Source organism: Anas platyrhynchos, chromosome 12, assembly GCF_047663525.1.
Source record: "Anas platyrhynchos isolate ZD024472 breed Pekin duck chromosome 12, IASCAAS_PekinDuck_T2T, whole genome shotgun sequence".
Taxonomy (NCBI): domain Eukaryota; kingdom Metazoa; phylum Chordata; class Aves; order Anseriformes; family Anatidae; genus Anas; species Anas platyrhynchos.
In genome coordinates this window covers 3668769-3695907 of record NC_092598.1, presented here as the reverse complement: position 1 = coordinate 3695907, position 27139 = coordinate 3668769, and the positions used below count along the sequence as shown (strand labels likewise).

The 27139-nt window shown below is 43.0% G+C and overlaps 2 protein-coding genes across 7 annotated transcripts in view; one reads left to right on the top strand and one right to left on the bottom strand.

The window, feature by feature from the left end:
• On the top strand, window positions 1-23906 carry ATP2C2 (ATPase secretory pathway Ca2+ transporting 2). 3 transcript variants are annotated; one of them, XM_072043737.1, is made up of 27 exons: window positions 1-537; window positions 5500-5610; window positions 6252-6368; window positions 7850-7939; window positions 8022-8057; window positions 8151-8212; window positions 9239-9347; window positions 9425-9574; window positions 9698-9766; window positions 10230-10305; window positions 10541-10607; window positions 11549-11673; window positions 13435-13532; window positions 14271-14372; window positions 15195-15284; window positions 16382-16483; window positions 17077-17233; window positions 18587-18757; window positions 19379-19476; window positions 19562-19612; window positions 20086-20252; window positions 20929-20997; window positions 21080-21196; window positions 21785-21932; window positions 22148-22243; window positions 22576-22717; window positions 23347-23906. In XM_072043737.1, the coding sequence occupies exons 1-27, from the start codon at window positions 439-441 to the stop codon at window positions 23472-23474; spliced, it is 2847 nt and encodes a 948-aa protein (XP_071899838.1). In that variant the 5' UTR covers window positions 1-438; the 3' UTR covers window positions 23475-23906. The 3 variants fall into 3 exon arrangements, with proteins under 3 accessions (XP_071899838.1, XP_005031173.1, XP_012965345.3); XM_005031116.6 differs by having other exon boundaries at window positions 14-537; window positions 23408-23906; XM_013109891.5 differs by lacking the exon at window positions 1-537 and adding an exon at window positions 5020-5117 and having other exon boundaries at window positions 23408-23906.
• The window catches only part of MEAK7 (MTOR associated protein, eak-7 homolog), a 21129-nt gene continuing 17818 nt past the window's right edge, over window positions 23829-27139 (bottom strand). For all 4 annotated transcript variants that reach the window (XM_027466913.3, XM_027466914.3, XM_027466915.3 and 1 more), the window contains exon 9: window positions 23829-27120. In XM_027466913.3, the coding sequence (XP_027322714.3) occupies window positions 26998-27120 (123 nt within the window). In that variant the 3' untranslated portion in view covers window positions 23829-26997. The remainder of the gene's footprint in view (window positions 27121-27139) is intronic.

Below are 27139 nucleotides of genomic sequence, written 5' to 3'. Positions count from 1 at the left end.
GCACTTCTCAAACAGGATTTCCCCAGCCTAGAAGTTTACAAGGAGGCTCGGTGCTGCGTGGGATGCACAGTGGCCTTGGCAAAACAAGCTCCCTGCCTGCCCAATACGCAGCACCTGGCGATGCTCCTCCTGCTGCACATTTTCAGCAGGCAGAGGAAACCACAGCCCTCGAGGTGCCCTTTGGGTGCTGTATCTGCACGTTCTGCACTCCCATATGGGTCTTAAACACTCGCAGGTTTCCCCTGGCAGGGTTTTATGGGCGAAAGGTGCGCAGGCTCCTTCTGGCACCTGCAGCCGAAGGCGTGACTTGGCGGCAGGTAACCCGGCCTCTCCCCGCCCGTAACCATAGCCCCGCGCCTGCAGGGGAATTCGAGCCCTGCCGCAGCGGGTGGCAGCGGCACCGCGGCCCCCGGGGCTCTTCCCACCGCCCCGGCAAAGATGGTCGAGGGAGGCTTCACCAAACTCTTCCAGAAAAGGTCTCTCGTCCGCTTCACGCAGAAGTACCAGCCCTTGGGAAGCGCCGAGCCAGAAGAGGAGGTGAGGATTTCTTATGTCCCTTGCCTGGACCTGCCAAAAATAATTTGTGGGATTGCGGTTGAATCTGTCACCTTTGCCTGCTGGTCTGCTTTGTCCGGCTGCTAACTTGGTGTTGCTGTGGCCATGCCCTGCGAGCTGAATTGTTCCCTGTAAGTGGGATGAGGTTGCTGATGTTTACCAGGCAGCGGGACAAGATGAGGATATGCGTGCTACGGGCAGGGCACACAGCTCAGGCCGCAGCAGATGGGCTGGGAGAGCCAGGCTGACCCCTGGGGCTGTCTATGCGCTCTGCCAGCGTTCATTACTGCTAATGAGTGGCCGAGATGAGCAGGGCACCTCTGCTCATAACTCTGACATAATGCTTTCTTTTCCTGAAAAATGCTGATCTGTGAACACTGATTTTTCCCTTCACTACCGCTCCTTGGTACCGTCACAGATGGGTCAGAGAGTGGCCGGTGGTGGTTTGGGAGTCACGTTTGTCACTCTTGTTGCTTTCTCTCCACTGAAACTCACAGGCTGGGTTTATTTTATCATCACGTGTTTGCGCGGCACAGGGATTACCATTGCTCAAGACCCATTTTTCTCCCACACAACAGACAGATCGGGTGCCCTCCCACGTGAACCTGATCTAATTCTTTCAGCACCTAGGGTTGGCCTTTAGCTCTGTCCCCACAACACCATCCATACATTTCAAGATGCTTGGGTTCCTTTCTGACTGAGGTCTTTGTCAGCTGTCATTTCAGCTAATCCTCTGATCATTTCTGAGCTCTGTCTTTCCAGCAGGGGGATGGTCAGGGCAACAGAGAGAAGGAAAGAAGCCGCTGAGCTCTTACCCCACGCATCACACAGTGCGTTGTGTGATGCTACTCTGTGCCACTTAAACACAGCTCAAAACTCCAAGGAGAGGAAGGCGCCGCTGAGATTACAAATTTCTGCAATCTCACTTCGATAGGAAGCTGAGGCTTCCAATCCTACGTAGTCAGGATGCCGATGGCAATTAGGCTGTCTTGTTCTTTGGCAGTAACTTTTCTGCCGTGCCAAAATAAATAATGATACATATTTACTGACAAACGTACACCCTGCCTGAATTTGAGCTGTAGCCTGTGCAGCGTCATACTTGTGTAACGTGACGGGGAAACGGTTGGCGTTTTGGCTGCAGGCATAGGAAGTAGGCAGCAACGTGCAAGTGCAGTGGGGAAGCGATTTCCAGACAAGTCCTGGGAGAACCCATAACGGGTGAGCGCAGTGATGGAGTGACTTCAGAGCAGCTCTGCAGAGACCCGAGGGTGTCAGGAATAATCTGATTTCAAAGCCCACGTGGATGTTTCTATCGTTTAGATGCCCACCAGAAAACCTTTTTACAATGCCATCACAGTGAGGCTTAAATGAATCTAAGCAATGTGTGTAAGCAATTGGGTGACTGCTGGGAAGCCACTGCACTGGGGCAGAGCACTGAATTGCAGTTATTGTACTCCTGAAAGGAGATCCCAATTTATTCTATATAAAGTTGACAAATAATTCTTTGCATTTTGCCACCATTCTTTGCATTTTGCCACTATTATTATTAACCTCAGTAACTGCCATGCCTTAAACAACTTGATAAATCGAGAACATATTCCCAGACTGTGATTTAGTCTGGTAAATGACTCGTGTCTCCTCTAAGGATGATATTTTGCTTCTAAGGATGATATTTTGTTTCTTTATTTGAAAATAGCCATAGAACACTGATTCCTTCATCCCCAAAGAGCTGAAGCCCAGGGCAAGGTGGGAACATCTTTATGGTCTCAGAGGGCACCAGGAGAGGAGGGGAGCTCCCTGCCAGGATCTCCTGCCAGCTCACGGGCACCTGCTGTGGTTTAGGGGCTCTTCTCTTAGGTTTAGAAAGAGCTGGCTCCTGCTCCAGGCACATCACATCACCAAACCCCTTTTTGTCCTTTCTCCCATAGCACTTAATTCACTAGAGACTCAGTAGCCATGGCAGGGAGCACTGGTATCACAGGCTCTGTTCCTATATCTTTCCAGAGTTGCAGAGCACCCTCACCAGAATATTTTCCCTACCACGCAGGTACCTAATTTAATATATGCCCTCAAAATAAAATTAAATAGTGCAGCTTGCCTTCCAGGTAAAGAAAGAGAGCCCATGAGACTGCTTCTGCAAAGCAGTGGTATGGCTTTTCCTTACGCACACGTTTTCAAACCTTTAGAAGTGTCAAGCCCAATTTTTGTATTCGAAAAACATCTATCAAGCAAGGAGTTAATTCCCTCCCTCCAGCTCCCCTGGGGTTTTGGGGCTGCAGCAGCTCCCTCCCGGGAGACCTTATGTACCAAAGCTGCCTTAAATCTGGCTTTTTGTTCCTTTTGGGACCCGGTGGCTCTGATAAGGGAGCCCAACGAGGCAGCCCCTTGCTGGGGGGCTGGGGTTTGCTGCATGGGGTTCGGGTGCCCCTGAAACGCAGCTCCCCAGGCCACCAGCTGCCACGTGTGCCCAAAAAGCAGCCCGAAGGGCTTCTGAGGGATTAGGCTGGTTTATTTTTTTTCAACAGGCATGAAGAATAGACAAGAAGGGGGTTTCTGTTTAAGGTTTTAAAGGGCTCCTTGTCAGACGAAATAACCCAGCCCACTTTTGACCGGATTACGATACACTAGCTGGTCCAAAGTAACCTAAGATGGAGGGGCTAAGAAATATCCAAAAGTTCAGGAAAAGCAGAGCTGGGGGAGTGGAAATCCCAAGAACTGCTCTTTTGGGCTGCTTGCCAGAGCACACAACAAGGGTTTCGTGCTCCCTGTGCTTTCTCCCTGTCAGCACGGCTGCTCGTTGTGACAATGGATGGATCATTTTGGGGCCGGGGATGCACAGGGTGGGCAGCGGCAGCATGGAGTGGGCTGCTGCATGGATGGGGCCTCTCCAGGTCCCCAGCATCTCCCGAGTCCACTGAGCAGGGGATAAATTGTAATTTTTCTTCCATTGCCTTTTGCTAACTTGCTGTATGGCATCATGCTTTTGTGCTTGAGTTATGTGTAAGGGATAAAAGTGTGCATTGATAATGTTGACAGCCCACATCTGGTTTAAAAGGTAGACAGCAAAGAAAGTGATGGATGAGACATGGCCAGGCTGGGCACTGCTGGGGCTGGAGAGGAGAAGCTGTGCCACGGTCATCCCAGGCAAATCACTGTCAGGCACAAGCTGATCAATAGAATCAACCAATAGAAATCAGCTCATAGGAAAATTTTTTCCTTGCAGAGCAGCCCTGGCTGCAAGGAGCATGGAGCTGCTGGCCTGGCTATTGATTTACAGCCACGCACTGTGTGCTCTTGTCATTCATTTCCTCCACGCCTTTCCCAGGGTAAATAGCAGTGATAGAGCGGGGAGCTGGTAGGTCTGGCTTCTCCTAGCAGCTCCATGGGACTGCGGGCATATAATGCCTCTGCCCGTGTCTCTTCCCACCTCTGTCTCCTTTAATTAAAATACAGCCTCCTCAGAGGCAGCGGTACCTGTCCATGCCATCAGCAGCATAGAGGAGCCTGTAGAAACTGCTTAAACAGCGGGAACAGGAGTGCTGCAATGTAGGGAAGAGAGATTTTCTGCTTCTACATCAGGACTGCAAAATGCTGGAGGTTCCTGGAAACCTCCTGAGTATTCATATAAGGGCTAATTCCACAAATACACCTTCAGGCATCTCTGACATCCTCTAAGCCCTTGCTGAGGTGCTGCTGAGCGCCTGGGCCTGAGCATTTCCATTCACAACCTCCCCGAGTGCTGAAATCCTCCCATGGGCTGAGCATCCTCTGCCAGGGTCCTCAGCACCACACTCACCTTTTCAGCACCCAGCCTCCTCCACTCACAGCATCCAGGAGTGCTGCATTTAAGGGAAGAAAAAAAAGAGCTCAGAAAATGCCCCAGTTTATGGCTTTTTTATCATGAAAAGGAAAAGGCAGGATGAGATTTAAGAGGGTTTTTCCTGCATAGAGATGGAAAATGGGTGCAGAGGTGGGAAAGGAGCCTTGTATGAGCGAGCATCCCCTGCCTAGCCTCAACAGGGGGGTTTGCTTCCTCCCGTTGGAGCAGAGAGTTTTTCTAGCTCATGTTTACCATTGATTTTTCCCTCTGACAAGTTTATGTTTTTAGCAAGGGAAAATGTTTTTTCCTTGCTCTGAGCATCAAGCGTGCAGTGGGCTGGAAGACGTTGGCATGGAAAAATGATAATCTTGGGCAGGATCCCTGCAAACAGCAGAGCCCTGCATGCTTTCCTGCCCGTGGTGCTGCTGTGTGTTTGTCTTTTGGGTAATCCAGCTCCTAATCGCATTGCTTTCCACTAGCTGATAACAACAAAAAAAGGTTCAGGCTCAGCCTTTCAACCAAGGCAGCATCCAAATCATTGTAAAGGCTCAGAAAACAACTCAGCTGAGCCCAATTTTTACCTGCCCTCCTCTGCTGAGCAGCTGGGGGAGATCTCAAGGGAGATGAGCTGGGGACATTGGTGGGGAAGGGAGGTTGTAGGGGTGTAAGTGTGCTGCTGGTATCCCTGTCACCTTGCTGTGTGGAGCTGCACATGCTAGTGAAGGGCCAGAGCACAACCCTGGTCTGTTCTGCTGGGAAATGGGGGTGGAAGACAACCAGAGGTGTTGGTATGGAAGGGGGAATGAGGTCTGCCTGGGATGCTGCAGGGCTTGGGGGTCATGTCACCACCTCCTGCCCTCACAGGACCGGCTTCTCCCAGCCATCACGGGTCACGGGTGGGTGCCTGAGCTACTCGCTGCTGGGCATAAGGAGGTGCGCCTGGCTTTGAGGATTAATTAGTGAGTATTATAGAGCGCTGCGATGTGGGAAGTGTTTTAGCTAACTGTGGAGCCATAGGGCTGATGAGATAAAGGAATGGGACTAGGTTGAAGAGGTGAAGATGTGCTGAAAGGCTTCTGTTAATGGGGTTCTTGCCTAACGAGCGCTTTATCTCCTTTCTGCAGAGCCAGGAGGAATGTGAGCTGAAAGTCATTGAGCAGGAGAAGGAGGTGACAGTTCTGCCCCCGAAAGACGCATGTAAATGCCATAAAGAAGACTTGGCAAAAGCCTTAAACGTAAGTGTTTTAGCTGTGCTTGTGAAAATAGCATCACAGTCTGCAGGCTGCACACCTATTGACCCAAATTATCCTTATAGGCTGCACACCTATTGACCCAAATTACCTTAGGAAGTGTTGTGCAGATGCATGCAGCCCTTTTCCTCTGCTTTTTGTGGCAAGTTTCATTTCAGAGGCAAAACTTCTCATGTGGTCTTAGCATCCTGGGTGACTTCTCTGTGGCTGCCTTGCAGCGTGGCCCCATGTCCTGCCCTGCCCAGCTACCATCCCCTGCCTGGAGCAAACCATGGACACCGCTGCTGCAGTGTGGTTTTCCAATTTGTCATCCCTTGTATAATTTCTCACCTGTGGAAATATTTTTTTTAATTAACTTGTGCTTGTTTTATGAGTTCCTGTGAGAGCTGGTGGTCAAGTCTTATAATTTAGCAAAATGAAGTACCTAAGAAGAAGAGCAGTTGGGTTTTTTTTTCAGTGTGGAGCTGCACACTGCTCAAAGAGCAGCCCTCGGACTTTGTGACACTGAACCATGAGCATCACATCCAGTCTACTGACAATTCCTTAAAATAATGAGATCAGCTTTACGCTTTTTTCTATGACTATCCTACCATGTGTAAAGTTGTTTTGCTTTGATTTCCTGCTAGGTTGATTTACACACTGGCCTCTCAGAGAATTCCGTGCTACAGCGCCGGTTGAAACATGGCTGGAATGAATTTTCAGTAGATAACACAGAGCCCATATGGAAGAAATACTTAGACCAGGTAAGGGTTTTCAGCACAGACTCTCATTTTCCCTGGCTGAGGTGTCCCAAGTGTCTGTACATTGAAATATTCAGGGTTTCGACTTTCCTGGATTCAGCCTTGGGACAGGATGTGCCCCGGATACTGAAACTGTCTGTTCCCACAGGAAAGCCATTGTCAGATGCAGATGTGGGTTCATTTAAAGTGGAGATAACATCTTAAAATAAAAATAAACCTTTTTATCTCCATGCAGCCTGCAAATCAAAAGATATAGCTCGGTGACCTGGTTTCTGGAGCACATTTATTCCCTTTAAGGCAAGTGATAAAATCATGAAAGGTTTGGGAAAACCATCCATAGCTGTGATTTCGGTTACGCTGGCGGTCACTGGTGCCCTTCAAGCCAGCTGCACCCAAGAAGCCTAGCAGAAGGTTGGATGTGCTGTCCTGTTTTTCCCCAACTGAATTATTTTTGAGTCTTGCTTTTATTAACAACTCTCATCAGTATGTAAGGTATCTTTCACCTCTCTTTTAAAGCTCTTAACCAAACAGGAAGAGTGGTTTTAATTTTTTGTGTGTTTTCAGACAGCAATTTGATTTAATTTTTTTTTTTCTTGCTTTGGTTTTATTTTAGCTGGATAATGTAGATTTTCCTTTCTTTGAAAGACTTTGTTATTGCACGGATCTTTTTTTTTTTTTTAATGTAAATAATACTAAAATAATACTGTTTTAGCTCTTTGATGTAAGCATCACTAAATCTCTTCAAGGATCTTTAATTTTCAAAAATAGTTAGAAGGTTTTTGTTTGTTTTTTTTTAACTCTTCCTTGACTACTTTAAAAAGTTATTTCTCCTATGAGGACACGAAACAAACTCTTCAATGTGATTCACTTCCACCAAATGCTACATTAGCTAAATAGACCTCAGATTTTCTCAAGTATGAGCAAGGTCCTTAAAATCTATGTTTAAAAGTGTGTGTGTGTGGAGGGGGGAGGGGGGGGGAAGTAAGGAACTCTCCAAAAGCATGTGATTTTCCTGAGTCACTACTGATTTTGGTGATGTTTCCCATGATTTTGGGACTGCAGCACTTGACTTGTACAGTGCTGGCGCCTGGGACCGGGGCAGAGCTTAGCAGATTAATGAGAAGGGAAAAAAGAGAGAGGATTTCTGGTTTCAAATTCTAAAAAGACAATAAAAGCTTTTGTCTGCATCTGTCATGACTCTAAGGAGATTTTAGAGTCAGCCATGCACTATATGTCTCCATAGACAAGCCTTGCCTGTGCAGCTGGGGGGAAAGAGAGGAAATTTTTGTGGCTTGGTGAGAGCCTCAGCCTTGTCCTGCAATCCCTGATGCTGACTGTGCCATGTAGTCTAGCCACGGGCATTGCACCTGCTCTGTCTGGGCAGCAAAGTCCATACAGCAAAACAGCACCTCTAAATCCTTTCTGAGACCGGCTCAGACCATGTTTAACTTTGTACCGCATTTTTTTTTTGTCTCTTTTCCCAGTTCAAAAATCCCCTCATTCTCTTGCTGCTGGCTTCTGCCTTAGTAAGCGTCATCACTAAAGAATATGAGGATGCGGCGAGCATCACCGTGGTAGGTGGCACATCTCCTGTCACCAAACCCTTTGCTTCCCAGAGCTGGCGTGTCCGTGTCTCTAACACCTCTCTGTCTGCAGGCAGTGCTCATCGTGGTCACCGTGGCCTTCATCCAGGTACGTCAGCCAGGGTTCTGCTCCACAGCCAGGGCTGTGCCATGAGCAGGTCACTCACGTAACTTGGCTTTCTTCTCCTTTCTTGTTCAAAAGGAATATCGCTCGGAAAAGTCTCTGGAAGAGCTGAACAAGCTGGTCCCCCCCGAGTGCAACTGGTGAGGCGCGGCTGGCTGCCTGGCTCGGTGGTTCTGCGTCCTTTGGGTTATGAGGGCAGAATCTAGCTGTGGAGGAAGTGACTTTGGGTCATCATGTGCCTGATGAGAAAGCGGTGTCTGGGAGGTGAAGACAGGCAGAGGGAGCTGGGGTTGTTCAGCCTGGAGAAGAGAAGGCTCTTGGGAGACCTTACAGCGGCCTGCCAGGGCCTAAAGGGGGCTGCAGGCAAGCTGGGGATGGATTCTGTCAGCGAGTATAGTGATAGGACAAGGGGTAAGAGTTTTAAACTAAAAAAAAAATGCCCTCACTGTCTGTACACACAGGCACAGAGGCCTACAGCCAGCCACGTTGCGAATGCAGCCATGCCACTGCCCATGTGGCAGCTGTGGGGCATGGCAGGTGCCCACGCCCGGCTGCTTTGATGCTCAGTATCAGTGCTTGAGATTGTGCTCTCCTGCTTGTGTCTTTGCATATCAGCCCTGTCACAGCCAACACAAATAAGGTGTGAGGCTCAGAGAAATGTTGCGTTTCAAGAGCTCTGTAGGGCTTTATTCTGGTCCAAAGTTCACCTGGGTTTGGATCTTACAAACACCACTGTTCAATTATTTATTTATTTTTCCAATATAATGATGCCATAAGCATCTATCCACTTGAAAGGCGATCCTTTTAATACAATAAAAAGTGCCAGTCATTAAAAAGTTTTTTTCAAGCTTTTCCAGTTAATGTATCAGCAAGTTACTACTTAAAGTGTGAGCAATGGGAAAGCACACCTCCTTGTCACTCCTCCCTATTAAGTGCCATTCAAGTCACTTACTGCTGAAATGTAAATCTTCTGTAAGTTGCCCATCTGTTTAAGAATTAAAACTGAGCCCAAGGGGGAACACGCTCATGGCTATGCAGATTGTATGTTATATACACTGAAAGCTCTTTGGAGCAGGGCTCTTGCCTCCCTGCCAATCACGTTCCCAAGTCTGCAGAAGGGATAAAGCCTGTTTTTTTTTTCTTATTTTTCCATTTGTCTAATATAGCCTAAGGGAAGGAAAACTGCAGCATCTTCTAGCACGAGAGCTTGTGCCTGGAGATATCATATACCTTTCTGTTGGCGATAGGGTCCCTGCAGACCTCAGGCTAATAGAGGTAAATATAGCTATACGGACAAGAGCCTGCTTTGGAAATTTGTTTTAACAGTACCAGAAATGCATGGTGTTAATTAGGTTACAGATCTGCTGGTGGATGAATCCAGTTTTACGGGAGAAGCTGAGCCTTGCAACAAGACTGACGGTGTATTGCTGGAAGCCGGAGACATAACCACGCTGAGCAATGTTGTTTTCATGGGAACCCTGGTGCGGTACGGGAAGGGAAAAGTGAGTCCTGTAACCTGCAACCTTTTACTTGATATTCATCACAGAATCTTTCAAATAGGATTTTTTTTCATTTGCCTCTCTCTCTTTTTTTTTTTTTTTTTTTTTTTCCCTCTTTGTTTTCAGGGCATAGTTATTGGGACAGGTGAAAACTCACAGTTTGGAGAGGTGTTCAAAATGATGCAAGCTGAAGAGGTAAAGGAACCTCCGTGTCACTCTGGAAATGGTGGGTGTGCTGGATGAAAGTTGGTGCGAAAGAGTGGTCCTGAAGTGGTCCTGAGATTTAATGCACTGGGTCCATCTCTGTTTCTGCTACAGAATGCCTGTGTGTGACCAAGGGACACCTAAACCGCATGGCTTCTTGTCCTTATTCTTTTGTTTTTTCCCTCCTCAATTTCTTCTAAGTATATAAAATTTTACTTCTACGTATGCCAAGCTTTCACAGGCTAGATCTCTGAACCGACCGATACAGATGTGTTTTTATAAAATAATTAAATCTTGATCTTGGGTTTGGGATGTGTAAGCAGTAAGGTACATAGGGCAGCAGTAAGGACCACAGTAATCACAACCAGGACTGCATGGGGCAGTCACTCTGGCCTAACATCCTATTCTAATCTTACATAATAAGCAAATCAAAACAGCTGTTCTCTGTTTGCAGACTCCCAAAACACCTCTCCAGAAAAGCATGGACAGACTGGGGAAGCAACTCACTCTTTTCTCCTTTGGAATAATTGGTGAGTTGAACACAAAGCCTGTATTTGCACGGTCAGCTGTGAGAGTCCTCTGTGCTCCAGGGCCCTTTTTTTTCAAGTACTTTTCAATATGGCTTACCTGGATGGGGGTGTCCAAGCACAGATGGCTGGGAGGGAGAGATCTGGGGGCCTCATTGCATATTCCATTCCCCAACAGCAGCTAAAGCAGATTATATTTGTATAAATGTATTTTAATCAGATGTTTTCCCCCCACCAGGTTTAATAATGCTAATTGGCTGGTTACAAGGGAAGCATCTTCTCAGCATGTTCACAATTGGAGTTAGGTGAGGACTGGAGAGCACCTTTCTCTTTGATTATAATGAAATATGTCCCAGGGAGTTTACTGATGAAAACAATAGACAATCCACAGAAGAGAACTTGGATATGGCTCTTCATAAGTACACATTGATCTTGCACTGCTGCAATTAATGTTTGCTTTACAATAGAGTTTAATTAAAAAAAAGAAGTATGAGGGTTTACTTAATTTTAGAAATTAATCAAATTCAAATCTTTTTTCCTTATTTCCTCTGAACAAAATATTTTGAAAATCATCACTGACATTTCCACCTCATCATGCCATGAATGTCCTCTCCTATCTGTACTATGAATTTAGTGGGAGTGTAACAACAGCAAATATTAGCCTTTACTGTTCTTACTAGGTTTACTTACAAAGAAAGGAATTTGCATTTTATATGACACGAAATGCATGCACAACCTCCTAATCAAACATAATAAACCATGTGTTTTTAGTAGTGCCCATAAAACGTGTTGTTTGGCGTTGTCATGGCTCTGAAATCAGTCCTTTAAAAATAAAAAAAAAAAAAATCTACATGCAGGAGATATGGAGTTGCATGTGGCCAGTAGCTAATGTGTGAGCTGTGATGCCAGGGAATATTCAACTTCCATCCTCAGAATGTTAAAAGAATGAAACCCATTCCTTAAATTCCCACTTAGCCAGAAAGTATTGCTCTTTAGCAATGAGGAAAAAAAAGAAAAGTGATTGTTCCATCACAATCGCCCCCCAAAAAGGTTGAAGGGTTCTATAAATATCCTGCTTTTGTATTTATGGTGTGCCAGTAGTCCCAACAGAAAGCTCTGCGTTTCCACTCAGATACTTGCATATAAGCAGGAAAACACCCCCATGGAGGTGTCCTTTTGGCACATTTTGGTCAGTCCTTGCAGTTTGACCCACGTGTTGAAGCTGTTGTCTCTCTGCTGTCCCCAGCCTTGCAGTGGCTGCCATCCCAGAGGGCCTTCCCATCGTGGTCACTGTAACGCTGGTGCTGGGCGTTCTCCGGATGGCCAAGAAAAGAGTGATTGTGAAGAAGCTGCCCATAGTAGAAACCTTAGGTAAGGCTTCACAGGAGCCACGTGGTTTGTTCATCTGCTTCAAAATTTGTGCTTCTCTGCAGGCATGCCTGGTTTGGGTTTAAAGCTTGGTTTCTCATTCCTCCCTATTCTGTGGGACCATCCTGCAGGTCCCTCTTGACTGCTTCTTTGCTGTCTGACTAAAAAAATTTGCAGCCCCTCAAGTCAAGCCTGATGGCATAGACAAAACCATCTGCCCTTCTGTGCAGCCATCTCCCTGATGTCCAAAGAATCATGGAAAATAGGGATAGAGAGGACGATGAGAAGGCATCCAGTAATCCTCACAACTGCAGGGTAAAATAAACCATAATGAAAGCGTTATTTTTAATAACTTTTTTTACCTTCAAATTGGCCCTCATCCTCAGGTCGCATTATTCCAGGCTTTGCTACTCTGACCTTGGTCAGTGTGGCAATTAGATGAAGAAGACATGTTGTGCATTTAGTCCCACTCATTAAAATGTGCAACAAATGCCAAGCCCGGCCCGAGTAATCTCAAATGTCTGCTACGCAGCCGGATCTTCAGCTAAGATTTGTCTGACTTAGAAATGCTGCTATTGTTTGAACTGCCCGTGTTTGTTCTGTAGGTAAGGGATCTTATCACCCTCACTTTATTGTACCTGCCCCGACCCAGGACATCTGAGACCGCCTTATCTCAGTAAGAATTTTGTTCTGGAAGGGCTGTGCCCAAATAGGCATAACTGCCAGATGTCCGGGTGCTCTGCAAGACAGACAAAGTGTGGAAAAGTTGTACTCTCCTGCACGTTAATTGCACCGCGTCTGTTACATTTCTCAAAGGGAGAAAGACAATCCTTCTGCTTTACCTGATTCTTTGATTGTAAATAATTAAACATGAAATATTGGTGGTGTTAGCTTTTCTCCGTGCTAATCCATCAAAACCGCAATTAATTTGATCACAGCCCAATCTCATTTATTCTTTCTGGGCTCTTACCTGGCGGTCACCACGTTTATGGGTCTGTGCTAAGCCACATGGTCACCTCCAGAGCAACAAAAGATATTCAGATTTAGAAGGGAGCTGAAGTCTGATTCTCTTTTTTGCATTAAAGTCATGTTTTTTTTTTTCCCTTTTAAGGAGTAAATACTAGCCTGTGGTGACTGCTAATTCATTCTTTTGCTGTGTTCTGGTGTAAATGGGTTCTGGAACAAATGTGCTTTATGGCCACAAAGCAGAGCACAAGTGGGGCAGCTTCCACTCTTTGGTGTGGATTTTAAAGTATTTTTTGGTAACAGTTTTGGTGGTTTTACAGCTTCACAACCCCTTGGGGAGCCAGGGAGTGCTGTTGTTCCTGCCTTAGAGAGGGAAGTAAGGGTTAAACGGCCCATTTGAGGAAGCATGTGGCAGAGTGGGAATTTGATAATTCTTTTCTGAATGTAAGAGCTGTTCTGTCCAGGTGTAATACTGCAGCTCGGGTACGCTGGTCACCTCCCTGGGGATGAGGGCCTTCTCCAACTGCTCACAGGCTGGTTCTCACAACAGTGTAAAGAAATCTTCAGATGTCTCCCAGAACATCCCACAACCAAATTCTGTGCACAATACCCTGAAGGGCAATCAAATTCTTTTCCCTTCATCCTTTCCTCACAACTCGTCCATCTGTTGGTATTTTCTCCTTTCCTTATCAGTACAGTTTAAACAGCATCAAGGGAATATGGTCTCCTCCTTCTGGGGCCTTGGATCTCATTATTTGCGTAATTTATGAGTTCTGATTAAAAACTTCCTTGCTTCAGGTTGCTGCAATGTCATCTGCTCCGATAAGACAGGCACTCTGACAGCCAACGAGATGACGGTGACTCGGCTTGTGACCTCGGATGGGTTCCAGGCAGAGGTATGGATGAGGTGCTGATACAGCCTTCGCTAGCCCAGCGCAGCGGGGCCGATTTGCTTTTAGTTCAGTGAGGCCCAGGTGAGGAATGTTGAGTCAGTCCCAAAACAAGCTCTCTCTTGTACGTTGCTGGTTCTGTGAAAGAGAAGGGACTTTCGCAGTGCTGGAGACAGGCAGAGGTGGGGCTGCGTGTACAAAAGCTGCTCAGATATCATAAACAAAGTTCTTCACTGATTTCATCTGCTGTTCTCTGCAATTATTGCAAACACAGAAACCAGCCACTGACCACCTACTGTAGGAATATTTATTACGTGACTGAGTTGATATTTTCACTTAGCTCATTTACCTGCATGCAAAGTGGATGAAAAACACAGGCCTGCAAAACGTAAGGCATTGGAGGTTCAGGCTGCCCTGCATCACTGGGACGGAGCCTCCCACACCAATAAACCCACTGAGACCAAAGGACTGGATCTGGACTGGATCTCCTGACTGAGCTGAGAGACTGCTGCTGAACTTGTCTGCCGTAATTGAGAAGACAAGCCAATTCTTTTTGTTCTTATATATTAATAATATACATTCATTACCAGCAGTGATTCTTTCTAGCTCAAGGCAACACTTATAGGAAAAATCCCAGGGTACCTTCAAAATCAGAAATTTCCTCAATAGCACCACATTCTGTACAGATGTAGTATAGTCCTGCCTGACAGTGAGAAATTTGCTGTTTCTCTCTCTGTTCCTCAGGTTAGTGGGGTTGGCTACAACGGAGAAGGAAATGTTTATCTTCTGCCATCAAAGGAAATTCTTAAAGAATTTTCCAATGTCTCAGTTGGGAAACTAGTGGAGGTAAGTATAAATTATGAAACAGCTTGTCCTATTTACATTCAATTTTAATTTGCACAGATCACTTTGGGTAATGAGTGTGAAAACACCACTTTTGTATTTCTAACATAAACTGCCTTGCGAGAGCAGTCACACAGAAAGGCTCTGAGTAATTATGATATGAAACCTGAAGCTTATTGGTGAAAGGTAGCAATCATAGGACATATAGAGAGAGACCAGAGTCATCAAGTTAAGTGTCATTGCTGTTTTGGATCAAAACACAACTCTCTGGCAGGGGAAAGAGCAATTAACATTACCATGTCCAGGTTTTTTATGCAGACAGACTGTAGACTTTAGCCAGCTGTGTAATCAATACATAAATGCACTGCGACAGTCTCTGGATTTCGTGTTAGCATTAAACAAAATCTTGTGCGTTCAAGTGTAGACTAAAGCAGAGTGTTTGGATAGTGAAACGATCTGAGCTGGAGCCTCAAATGGAGATTAGGCTTTACTGTGCACATAGTGCACTTTAGAAGCAACAGTAGGAGGGACGGAGTTTTCATGACTTACCAAGCTGGTTTGATGTATATCATGTTTTGCTGCATGTTAATTTATACAAACTGTAATATTTTACCAAAATATTGGCATATCCTGGGGGTTATGCAGGTTTAGAAAGCACAAGAACTAATCTCAAGAGGTGCTGCTATGGGCAATAGTGCATATTTTGGGATGTGGCTGTTTTCATTCTCCGATCTCTCTTTATTTCATTTAAAGAGATTTAAAAAAATAAATATATTAATCCAGTTGTGGAAAAAATAAACCGTGTAAATATGTTTCTTTCTCTAGGCTGGCTGTGTAGTCAATAACGCTATTATCAGGAAAAACAGTGTGATAGGACAGCCCACAGAAGGAGCTCTCATTGCCCTTGCAATGAAGGTAAGATTGTTGAGACTTAAAACATTTCAGAATTAAAATGAAAAATAAAAGCTGAAATTGTAAGTCTGACAGCAGTGATCAGACTTCTTTAAAGTCCACAGACTGGCTTTAGTCTTTCCTTGTCTCTTCTCCCAGGGGCTGGAGATGTACACCTCTTTGGTGTAACCTTCTTGTCATGGACAAACACCTTCCCTGAGCTTCTGTGCTAATAGCAGTAATTATTTTGCTTGGTTAATCTGAGCAATTATGCTGCATAATGGATTTCTTTTGAGCAGAAGACAAAACATCTATTCATATATTTTCTGTAGATGCAATTAAGAGTTCAGGAGAAAGATGACAGTGTGAAAAATATTTCCCTAAATGCTAAATGTAAGTCTTTCTTCTGCTCTGCCATTGAGTAGCCAAGCAATAGCAGAACATGTGGGGAGTTCTCTTCTATTTTTATTTATTTATTTATTGATTTATTTATTGTGGAGCAGGGGCAGAGAGAGACTGGAAGCTACTTCTGATGGCTGCAACTGTGCACAGAGTACAGTGCGTGCTGCTAGGGCAGGCATGTGTGTTGGTTCAGATTGTTATATGTCAGAGCTGAAGGGTCTTCTTGTGGTGAATTTATTTTGAGCTTAAGTCATCAGGGAAGAATTTGAAACCACACCTGTAATAGACTATTCAGTTGTTTGCAATTTTCCTTTTTTCTTTCAAGTAGGATGGTTGGGAAATAGCTGAAGTAGGGGAGCCTGAGCTTTGGCTGGAAGAAATGTGTGGAGCCCAACCCAGCACTTAGCCATCGGTTCAGGGGAAAGATTTGATCCAAAACCCCACCAAGGGCCTGGACAACAGTGCAGAGCTCTTGCAAAAGCCAGAAGTTCTTGCAAAAGCTTCAGGCTGAGGTGTAATTTATCAGGCACCGAAAGGAAAAGGTGTTTCTGAAACAGGTTCTATTCTCCACATGCTTTCTCTTGAGCTCTATGAAATATGACTGCCTGGAAGTACATGGTCAACCATCGGTGCTTGAATTATACTGTACTACAGAAAATATAGACAAGCTTTGATACTGTTTAGCATTACAGCGCTCTTTTTATTTCACTCTGCTTTAGATGGAATTAGCTGACATAAAAGATATTTATGTAAGAAAGAAGGAAATTCCGTTTAGCTCTGAACAAAAGTGGATGGCCGTGAAATGCATGCTGAAAAATCAGGTAAAGCAAACAGTGCTGTTGGCTGGTTTCGTGTTCCTAATTGTGCACTCTGACAATGGGCATGAAATGGTATCTCTTTAGCAAATAGTACTCTCAAAAGTTAACTATATCAGGAGAAAAACTGAACAAACCTCAAAATTCCTGACTTGGGTGTAATTTTAGTTTCTAATGCTGTGCTTGAATGGGAAAAGATAACTCTTTTCATGTAATGGTTCGAGCAAGAAAACAAAAGCTGTTGGATAAAACTGACAGGGGAAGAAAGATTTGATGTTTGTTTGGAAGAAAATGTTGGCCTTTTTTTCCTTACCTGGTTAAGGAGCTTGTCTCAGCTGATACTGTGCTCTGATTTAAAAACTCACCAACCTTTTCATTACTATTCTGCCTGTGTCTGTGATGGCTGAGCATGGAAAAAGGCTAGAGCAAAACCCTCACATCCTATAAATAACACATGCACATGGAAATTTTACAAAACAGGTAAAAGAGCAAAGAAAAGACCTGTTTTATAAAAGATGTAAAACTTCATGCATTATAGGTATTTTTAAAACATCCTCTTTTCTTCCTTTGATAAAGTACATTATCTCCTTGCTTTAAAGGATCAGGAAGATGTTTACTTTATGAAAGGAGCATTTGAAGAAGTTATTCGATACTGCACTATGTATAACAGCAGTGGCATCTCGTTAACGCTTACACCTCAGCAGAAAGCCATCTACCAGCAGGAAGAAAAACGAATGGGCTCCTCAGGTCTACGGGGTCAGTCTTTGCTGTCTGTGTCCCTTAAGGTTCTTATGCCCTAATACTTTCTGGCTCGATTCTGGTTAGGATAGGCAGAGGCTTAATCCCTAGCATCACTTACATGATCTCTTTCTATGTCAGTTTGCCAAGAGTCCTGTCTTAGGTCTGCTGGGTGCTTGCTTACCATTAATCTTTTTCTTTTTCTTTTTTTTTTTTTCCCCTCTGGATTTAAATTAGTGAAAGTGAAAGGAGCTGAAAATAAGCACTGGTACTGGCGAATGTTTTTCTTTCCTGAAGCGTTGTGATTGTCTGGGATACAGTCTGAATGTTGCATTGAAAAGCTTCACGCTGAACCTGATCTAATCGCTGCTCTGCCAAGATTTGCTTTTAAAGCAACTTTGAAAGGGGATCAGAGCACAGATTTGAGCACTGAGACTTTCATTTGAAGTGTGGTTCAGCTCTTTATTAGGACCAAATTTAACAATCTCCTTTTGATCCTGACTTCATGTCAGTGCATAGTCTGCAGAAGTTTTATAAGTGTGCCATTTCCTTCATTGCTAGAAACATCATTTCAAAAATGTCTTAGATTTTCACACTATAACAAAGACGCCATCTCCTGTGCATGTCCCCAGGATGTGAGTAGATGAGAACAAGTCTTGGGAACCAGGTCTGGAAGATGATATCGTTATTGTACGTATTCGCCAGTCCTGTGTCTTGCAGTTAGTAACTCATGCACGGAGCTTGCTTTACAATATCTGACTCATCTGATGTTGTGAATGGCAAATCACCTTTCAAAAAGAAAGCGATTAGCCAAGGCAGCTGCTGCGAGCTTGTGATTCAGTCATCAAAGCAACACTGGCATGAACCCCTGGCAAAATATCCTTGAGTTATTCAAGACCAATTGAATGATACAGTTAGGCACCAACAGAAACAAGATGTTCAGAGCCTTGCTGTTTACACGATGGAAGTTTTGCTGGTTTAACTGAATTTCCTTCTTACAGTTTAGATCTAGAAATAAAAATTGTTTTCACAGGAGCACTGTTTAGCACAGAAGTTTAATAGTGTCTGCTCTGGTGTTGCACTTTCCCGTTTTAATACACCTGCATTTAGGCAAGTCTTGGTAGACATTAAATTAGACAGAAATAAACCCTAAGGGAAACTTGTGAAACAGAAATTCTCTGATTCTTATAAACCAGTATTATTTGAAAACAACAAACTTTAGCGTCTATTCAAGAATATCTGACTATCTGGCTTTAATGACTTTTTCAGATGGAAAGCTGGAGAGTTAAAATCTCCTCTAAATGTTCATTTTAATGTATGGTAATTAATTATAAATAACTAACTTTTTTCTTCTTCTCCCTCTGTTTCTAGTACTCGCTTTGGCTTCAGGGCCAGAACTTGGCAAGCTAACCTTTTTAGGTCTGGTTGGAATAATCGATCCCCCCAGGGCTGGAGTGAGAGAAGCTGTTCAAGTCCTTTTTGAGTCTGGTGTATCAGTAAAGATGATAACTGGAGATGCCCTGGAAACTGCTGTGGCTATAGGTAGCAAACCTAGTTGTTGTTGTTTTTTTTTTGTTTTTTTTTTCTTGTGGGTCTGTATTCTATCTGTCAGATCAATCCAATGTTATGTTATGCTACCTAACAGTAATCGGCTTTATCATTTGTGCTATACAGGTATATAGGTTTTAAATGTCACTGAGTTTTTGACTGGAAATCCATTTAAACAAATCATATTAAATGCAGTAATGAAGCAGCTATGAACTATAGGCCAAATTCCCATTATTTAATTCTGTTATTTTAGAGTCAGAAGTGTAATACCCTAAATGAGACAAATGGCATTCCTGGGACTCTGCTGATGTTCTGAGTGTGAACATCTCTGCATTTTTGCATTTTGCCTTTAGAAATGCACTGTGCAATTAGCAAGGAGGAGAGGGCTGGATTTAGTGTCAGCTCCAGTTCTGGGTATTGCATTGCGTCCATAACACCAGTTGAGTGAGGACAGGGTGACCGGCCCAGCTCAGAGCCAGAGCTGCGTGTCCTCCCAGGTGCTCCAGATTGAGAAGTATTTTCTTGTAAATTCTTCAGTTGCTGCCTGTTCTTCAAGTCAGGAAATAGCTGGCTTTTTGCAGAGCTGATGATCTCATTTTGGGCTTTTCTTTGCAGGACAGAATATTGGTCTCTGCAATGGGAAGTTGAAAGCCATGTCTGGGGAAGAGCTGGACCAACTGGCAGAGGCAGAGCTCTCAGCCACTGTCACAAATGTAATGGTTTTGAATACAACAACTAGGCTTGGTTCCACTTCCAGTGGCATCCATCTCATACAATAATGTGTTTTTTGTTTTTCAGGTTTCCATTTTCTTCAGAACGAGTCCAAAGCACAAACTAAAAATCATAAAGGTACTAAAAGCTTCTCAAATCCATTATAGGCCTCACAAAAACAAGGTGTAGAGGGCCCTCAGGAGTTCTTTGAGCCACCTTTGGTCTTCCAAGGCACAATCAGCTCAAACTAAAGGACATTGGCACCATTTACAACAAAGTTGTCAGTGTTTCTCCTGTAGACCTGGCCTGGGTCACTTGAGAGTTGCTAGTAATATTATGTTCGATAATAACAAGCACAATATCAAGAAGACTTCAGTCTCCTCTTTTATATTCTGCTGAAAATGTGAGACACTGGAACTCTTGAAAACCCAGTGCCTTAATTCTTAGTCTGCTTGAGTTTGGTTGTGTGCTCTGTACAGTCCGTATAGGTGTGGCCTGCTGACATCTACCCTAAAAACTGTGCAGCAGTTCTGTTAAGTGCCAATCCTGTGACTACCAACAGGACTTATCTTCTCCTGGCTTCAAAGTCCCTCATCTCTCCTCCACCACAGGCTTTGCAGAGGGCTGGTGCTGTTGTGTCAATGACAGGAGATGGCGTTAACGATGCTGTGGCCCTTAAATCTGCCGATATTGGGATTGCAATGGGGCAAGCGGGTACGGATGTCAGCAAAGAGGCTGCCAACATGATCCTTGTGGACGATGACTTCTCAACAGTAATGTAGGTTCAGAGACTTTTGGTATCTGCTTTCTTGCTTCAGATGCTTTCTGGCTATCCATTGCAATGAGGCTGTTATGCGACTAGCCCTGGAAAAATCCGAGATGCAGGACGTGTAAGTCAGCTGGCAGTAAGTGGAGATTGATTCCTCGGTGTCAGCCTGGCTCACGTTCAGTTGTACGCACTGCAATGGCTTTTTTTGTTTCAGGTGGTGGGAACAAAGCTACCTTTCATCTGAAAGCCCTGGTTTCTTGTTGCTGTAGCAATAGAGAATCCCCAGTTACTGTAGCTGACTGGAGATTTAAAAGCTCCTGGATGTCTGGGTAGATCATAACTTGTGCTCTCTGCCTCATGCAAGAAGCTCAGAGGAAAGCTGTATAATTTGCAACGCGTTGTTGGTTCATAATGGGCACGGTAGGCAGAGCAGAGTGAGGCTATAATAGGTCACATGCCTGCTTTATGAATCAAAACCTGGCCGTATGAACCAGTGTTTTCAGATTGATTAATGCTGATAAAGTCATTTTAACTGAGAAGATGCATTGTTCTTTTCTAAGCTGGGCTATGAATTTCAACCCAGGTAAGTGCTAGAGAAGATAATTTATCTTCAGGGTGTCACAGGGAGCTCAGCAGAGAATAGTATTAGTCTTAGTTATTTAATAAATTCTCCTCTCCCTTGCAGGAATGCAATAGAAGAGGGAAAAGGAATATTTTACAACATAAAAAATTTTGTCCGGTTCCAGCTGAGCACGTAAGTTCGTGTTTGCTTCGATTGCAGTGGAAGCACCTTTCGGGTGAGGCCACGCAAACAAACGATGTTCTGTGCTTTGCAGGAGCATTTCAGCATTGAGCCTAATTACTCTGTCAACAGTGCTCAACCTACCAAATCCACTCAACGCTATGCAGATCTTATGGATCAACATCATCATGGACGGGCCCCCAGCCCAAAGGTATAGAAGACTCAAATGAGCAAAATATGATAGTTATGTAAGAGAAGTTGTACTTTTGTTCCCTTCTGGTTCCTCCTAAAGCACTTCATCAGTATTCAAGGTTTTACATGTTCTTGTTTTGGGGTTTAACCAGTTAACTGCTCCACATTTTCATGGGGAACAGTCTTCTCTCTAAAGTGCATCACCTGCTATCACCCTGTAGGTCTGACTGGCCAGGAAATTCTGCACACATTCAGGTGTATGTGCCCAAAATCACAAGATCCAAGAGCCTCATCCACCTGATAATTACAACTGCTCCATCACAGAAGGGATGTTGGCCAAAATCTCACACCTAGCTCTCCCTCTAGGATGGGATCACTGGTATGATGAACTATGGTAGTCTAATATCACTGTAGCAGCTCATTTTCCAAAAGAGACCTTTATCATAGGTCTCTCAGACAAATTTGGATCTTTATGTAACCCTGCCAGAATACTGGCATCTCTCACGCTTAAGTTCTTTGAAATAAATTTTCCAGATCCATCCTATCAGCAGTACCATTTCAGGAAAATGCACGTTAACTAAACACGGTGCTCTTCTATTTGATACAGCTTGGGAGTTGAACCTGTCGACAGGGATACTATCAAACAGCCCCCCCGATGTATTACGGACACTATACTCAGCAAATCATTGATCCTGAAAATCTTCATGTCAGCTGTAATTATCATCAGTGGAACCCTCTTTGTCTTCTGGAAGGAGGTGAGGAAAATCTTCAATCATATCTTATTTTCATCAGGGTGGAGAACAAAGTGAAGGGCAATTTCTGAAGGAATTATGTGGGAACTTTCTGAATATCCAGTGGAGAAGGATTAGGAAGGGCAGTGTTAGGAAGCCAGAGATCATTAAAGGGAATATTTAGTCCATCTGTTACATTGACATATTTTTGTAAGGCTTAACTTTGCATTCGCTTTCAGAATCCAGAAAGTGGCATAACTCCCCGAACCACCACAATGACTTTCACGTGTTTTGTGTTTTTTGACCTCTTCAATGCCCTGACATGCCGCTCTCAGGTGAGATCATTGTGTCAGCAGTAATTTCTTGTCTAAAAATGGTAACTAAACACTATATAAACACTAGAATACAAATATTTTGCATAGGAAGTTTTTGTTGTTTGTTTTACAGCTATTTAAACAGTGTGATTTTTATCATCTTCATAAAGTTATTCATCATTGTTCAACTGAAACTACACTTTCAGCTATCTAGTTCTGCCCCAGTTAGCATGCATGTAACTTCAGTTTTCCAAAGGGTAATAGAGCTTATGTGCAAAGGAACAGTCTGACATTCAAGTACCAACAGGATATTGGGAAATGCTATATTTCTTTTTATTTTTTCCTTTTTCTAGACAAAGCTGATATTTGAAATAGGCTTTTTTCGAAACCGCATGTTCCTGTATTCTGTGCTTGGGTCATTCTTGGGACAGCTGGCTGTTATATATGTCCCTCCATTACAGAAGATCTTCCAGACAGAGAATTTAGGAGTCCTAGGTAAGTTACAATTTATTATATACCTATTTTTTATATAAGCTACTTTAAAAAGCAGTTAAAACTGCCAAGTTGCTATGTGATAGTTCCCATGAGACTGCTGGTAGGGGAAATCAATCAACAGTTCATATACCTATATGCATACACGTAGCTATACAAAAATGCTCGTATTTAATGATATCCCAAGGTTGGTTTTGAATTTTGATTTTCTGCACATAAATGAATGTAAATGCAGACAGGCTAAGATTTTCCATGAGTTCTATATGATAATCTTGGTTTAAACACATTTATCTATGATCATTATGCAGTCACTCAATTTAAAAAAAAAAATCAGGGTAAATGTTTACTAGTTTTAAATGCAATGCATATTTTACCATTTAAATCAGTCTAAGCAAACTCTACCATACTATACTGTTATCACATCTACACTAGGCATGTTAGAAGCTGAGTTCAATGATTCCACACGCAGATTAATGTAGTCTCCCCATCAAATGGATTATACCAACTGACTTCATATTACTTACTTATTGCAGTCATTTCTCTAATTCAACAGCTACCACAAGCATAGTCAGATATTACCTCTACATAGTTATACCAACACAAATATCTACTGCAGGAGGGCCCTTAATTAGGGATCCCCAGCCCAAAATCCAGCTGTCCTGTGTTCACCTCTGCTCTGTTTCCTCTTGGCAGACCTGCTGTTTCTTACTGGACTGGCTTCCTCAGTTTTCATCGTGTCCGAGTTGGTCAAACTCTGTGAAAAACACTGCTGCCAACCAAAGCACACAAAGGAGTGTCATAACTGATGCAGACTTCCTCTAAAAATATATTCAGATTGAAGCTGTGATGTGGGTAACTCAAACGCACCATTTGCTGATGATGCACGTCTTTTCCGAAGATACCCAAGTAAATCTGTACCGACAGTTCCTCCTACTCCAGTGTGTTCCTTCTGCACACTGTACTTAAGCTGTTTGAGCTGTCTACAGAAACCTCTGGACTGGCTCCTGTTTTAAACCAAGATCAGGTATATTTTTATAACGTTGCTCTGTATGCCAAGACTGCTGTGATAGCCCCCAAACAAAATAAGGCAATTTCACACCTGTACAGAAATACCTACTGTGCATAAATTGAATTTTTATTTATTTAAATCACAATGATTTTTATTAATAAAAATCTATGTTTTAAAACATTACATTCATGTATCTGAACAAGACTCTTGATTTAAACCCATCCTTTTATTTTAAATTAGATTAATGGAAAAGAACTGCCTTCTCAAGCACTTCTTTTCCTATAGGTTTCTAGAGTCCGTGATACCTAGCTTTGCTTTAACAGACTATCAAGGAATCTGGCATGAGATTTCAAATAAACAGTAGAGACCTGAAGTGCTAGCACTCCTGTCCGCCTTTGCTGAAAACCACAGTCATTTTTTACTCCTACTGGTCACACAGGGGCAAAAGTGGATGGCTGATCTGATGCACAGTGGCAGACAGTGGTAATGGGGAAGGGATTCACTCTCACAAGCACATGAGAATGAAGATGACTTGTACACTTGCAGGAATATTAAACCTTGCAGTTGGATCAACAGCTGCATAAAAGTGAGTGAGAGATGTTTAGATCATAGCTAAACTCACTGCTGATGACCACTTTCTGGACATTTGTTGATGCAGGAACATGAAACACAGATTGCTTAATTATTAGGTTCTGGAGGGTGGGAGAGAGGGGAAAAAAAAGTTGACTCTCATCTAAGCCAATCTTGAATAATCCCATCTGCTGCTTGGATCAGTAGTTTCCTAGTAAATAGTGCTCCACTGACATCTGCTACGATTACCAAAGTGTCAGTTTTCTTCTTGCCCCAGCATAACACCTTCACTTTAAAGTGAAGATAAGAGTCTCAGATACAAACTTGTCATAAAACACAATTTCAGAGGTCAAAATGCTATGCCAGTCTTCACAGGATTATATTTAAACAGGATTATACTTCTGATTCATAGTCTAGGAAGAACTAGCTAGAATGACACTTACTTTAAATCAAAGAAAACTCAGTCACTGTAATACTTTAGGTGTAGAGTAGGCTTTGTGCAATTCACCCTCCCCAGTTACTGCTTGCAACGATGTCTTCTTGCTGTTTTTTTTTTTAAATATCCTTGCAAACGGTTTCAGTCCTCAAGGAAAAGTATCTGCCTCATTACGGGACAAAAAAGAAAGGTTAGCAGTTTGCTCAACGTGTAATTGCAGAAGTTCAACTGTCTCATTTCTGCACGTCATCCACTTCAGCAGCATTTAGTAAGCTTAGCCCTTGCCTAGGACAAAGAATGCTTCTGAGGCTTATGGTGGGAGTTTGACAATACCATGTTAAAACAAAGCCAGCATCACCACACTTGCAGAAAGCATCGTGTACTTAGTAGCTGTCTATACAGTATTTTCTACTGTATACCCTTTAAGATTCTTATAAAAATACAGATAGCAAATTACATAAAGGATCAGTATAACTCTTACAAGGCTTACTTTTTCTTTTTTTTAACCTCCCCAACCACAATCTTGGGAAACTATCTTGTTTATTTACTTAGCCACAACATAAAAGCAGTAAGCTCAGGCCTTTCACAGCGTACATGCTCTGATCATTAGTGCAGGCAGCATGTTAAATGCTAAGCAGAGTTCCACGATGCATGGCTGCAGAGACTTTTTCATGTTCTCCTCTCAAGGCTAAATTCACATTGTTTAACTACTACAGCAACAAAAGTGGGATCTATATTAAGGCATAAGCACAGATTATTCTGAATATTCAGAAGTGGTTCCCTCTGAAAAGCATCAGAGGAGGGAAAAGACCACATACAAGAAAATGTTAATGGAAAGCATTTGAAGGAAGGCCACGTGATCAGGAATTGCAGCAATAATACAGACTTACAGTGTATGTTTTACTCTATGATGCATGGAAATCAAACTTTTCCTATGACAAATTCATGCTAGTACAAGGAGGAACTGACACAGTCCTTTTACTTAGTGTGTGTGACAGTCAGCCTTTCTCTTCCTAATAACCAAACACCATTTGCTGAGCTAGAAATTACAGTCCCTGATAGAAATTAGGGTTATTTTTAACAAGTTAATTACACAGAAAATTAGCAAGGTCATACTAAAAAACACGTGAATAGATTTAAGTAGAAAAAGCCCTGAGTGGAGAGTTCACAAAACTGGTCTTGGCTGGTGAACAGCCAACAAAACAGAGAAAAAAAACAACCTGCTAGTTATGTTTTGCACTTTTTTCCATAATACAGTGACAATTATGTGGAAATAGAATGTGCATTAGTCTTCAGAGAAGTTAAAGGCATAAGCCTGATTTTTTAAATTTTATTTATTTGCAAACTATCTGCAGATACTAGTCCCAATTACCTGTGGATGCTTCTTCCTTAATCCTTTCTACAGACTCATCTTTTTCTCCAGTCTCAAGCAGATCTACTAAAGAATGCACCTCCCCTTCAGAATTTCTGCATGAGGTATATTTGTTCTGGGAGCACAGGGTTGGCCCATTCTTAGAATAAATATGCCTCAATGATTCCAATGGCTTTGTTCTCCTAAGTTTAAAAAAACAATAGGCAAGTTTCTCCAGAAACATATTAAGCAAGCTTCACTAAACTGTAGTGTATCACCATAAAACTCAACACTGTATACTTACCATCCTGCACCTTACAGCCTGTAGAATCACTTGCTTAAAATCTGACTTAGAAAAGACTGAGATTCACTGCTTTAATTGCAGCAATGCAAATTAACAGCATTCTTCATATGGAATCATGAGAACTATTCTATGTTTACCAAGGTAAGATACAATTACAATTTGTAAGCTTCACCACCTAATTTCATTGCATGCAAATAAATACATGTAGTCAAGGTGTAAGAGCCTTAATCAAAGTATTATCTAGTCTTTATGTAAATACTCGTTAATTCTCCAAGTCAATAAGCAGTAGTGTCAATAAGTTATTCTTTTGTTTTTAAACTCTATATGCAGGCAGGATCTATCAGAAATGCTACTAAGTCCACAATCAACTAGAACTTAATCATTAGATATCTTTTAAATACCTAGTTAATTTTTCTGTCTTCCCCAGGCTAAATCCTTCGGGCAGGATATTGTACTGGACCTAAATGTTACATAAGTACGAGACTTATGCTTAGTCCCAGATAATTAGGTAAATGTAAGGAAAAAAAATGAAAGAGGAAGAACCTGAATCCTGTCCAAAGAACATGAAAATTCAGGAGCAAAAAAAAGGGGGTTTCATGTTACTGTGAATCTCTTAGTTATCTTCGTCATCTTCAATGGGTTCTCGTAAACCTTCGCTCTGACGGCTTTTTCCAACCATTTCTAATAAGGCCTGGGCCTCGGGATCCACATCCAAGATACTCTTCTTACCTTTTGTCTGTAAAGCAAAATAAAAT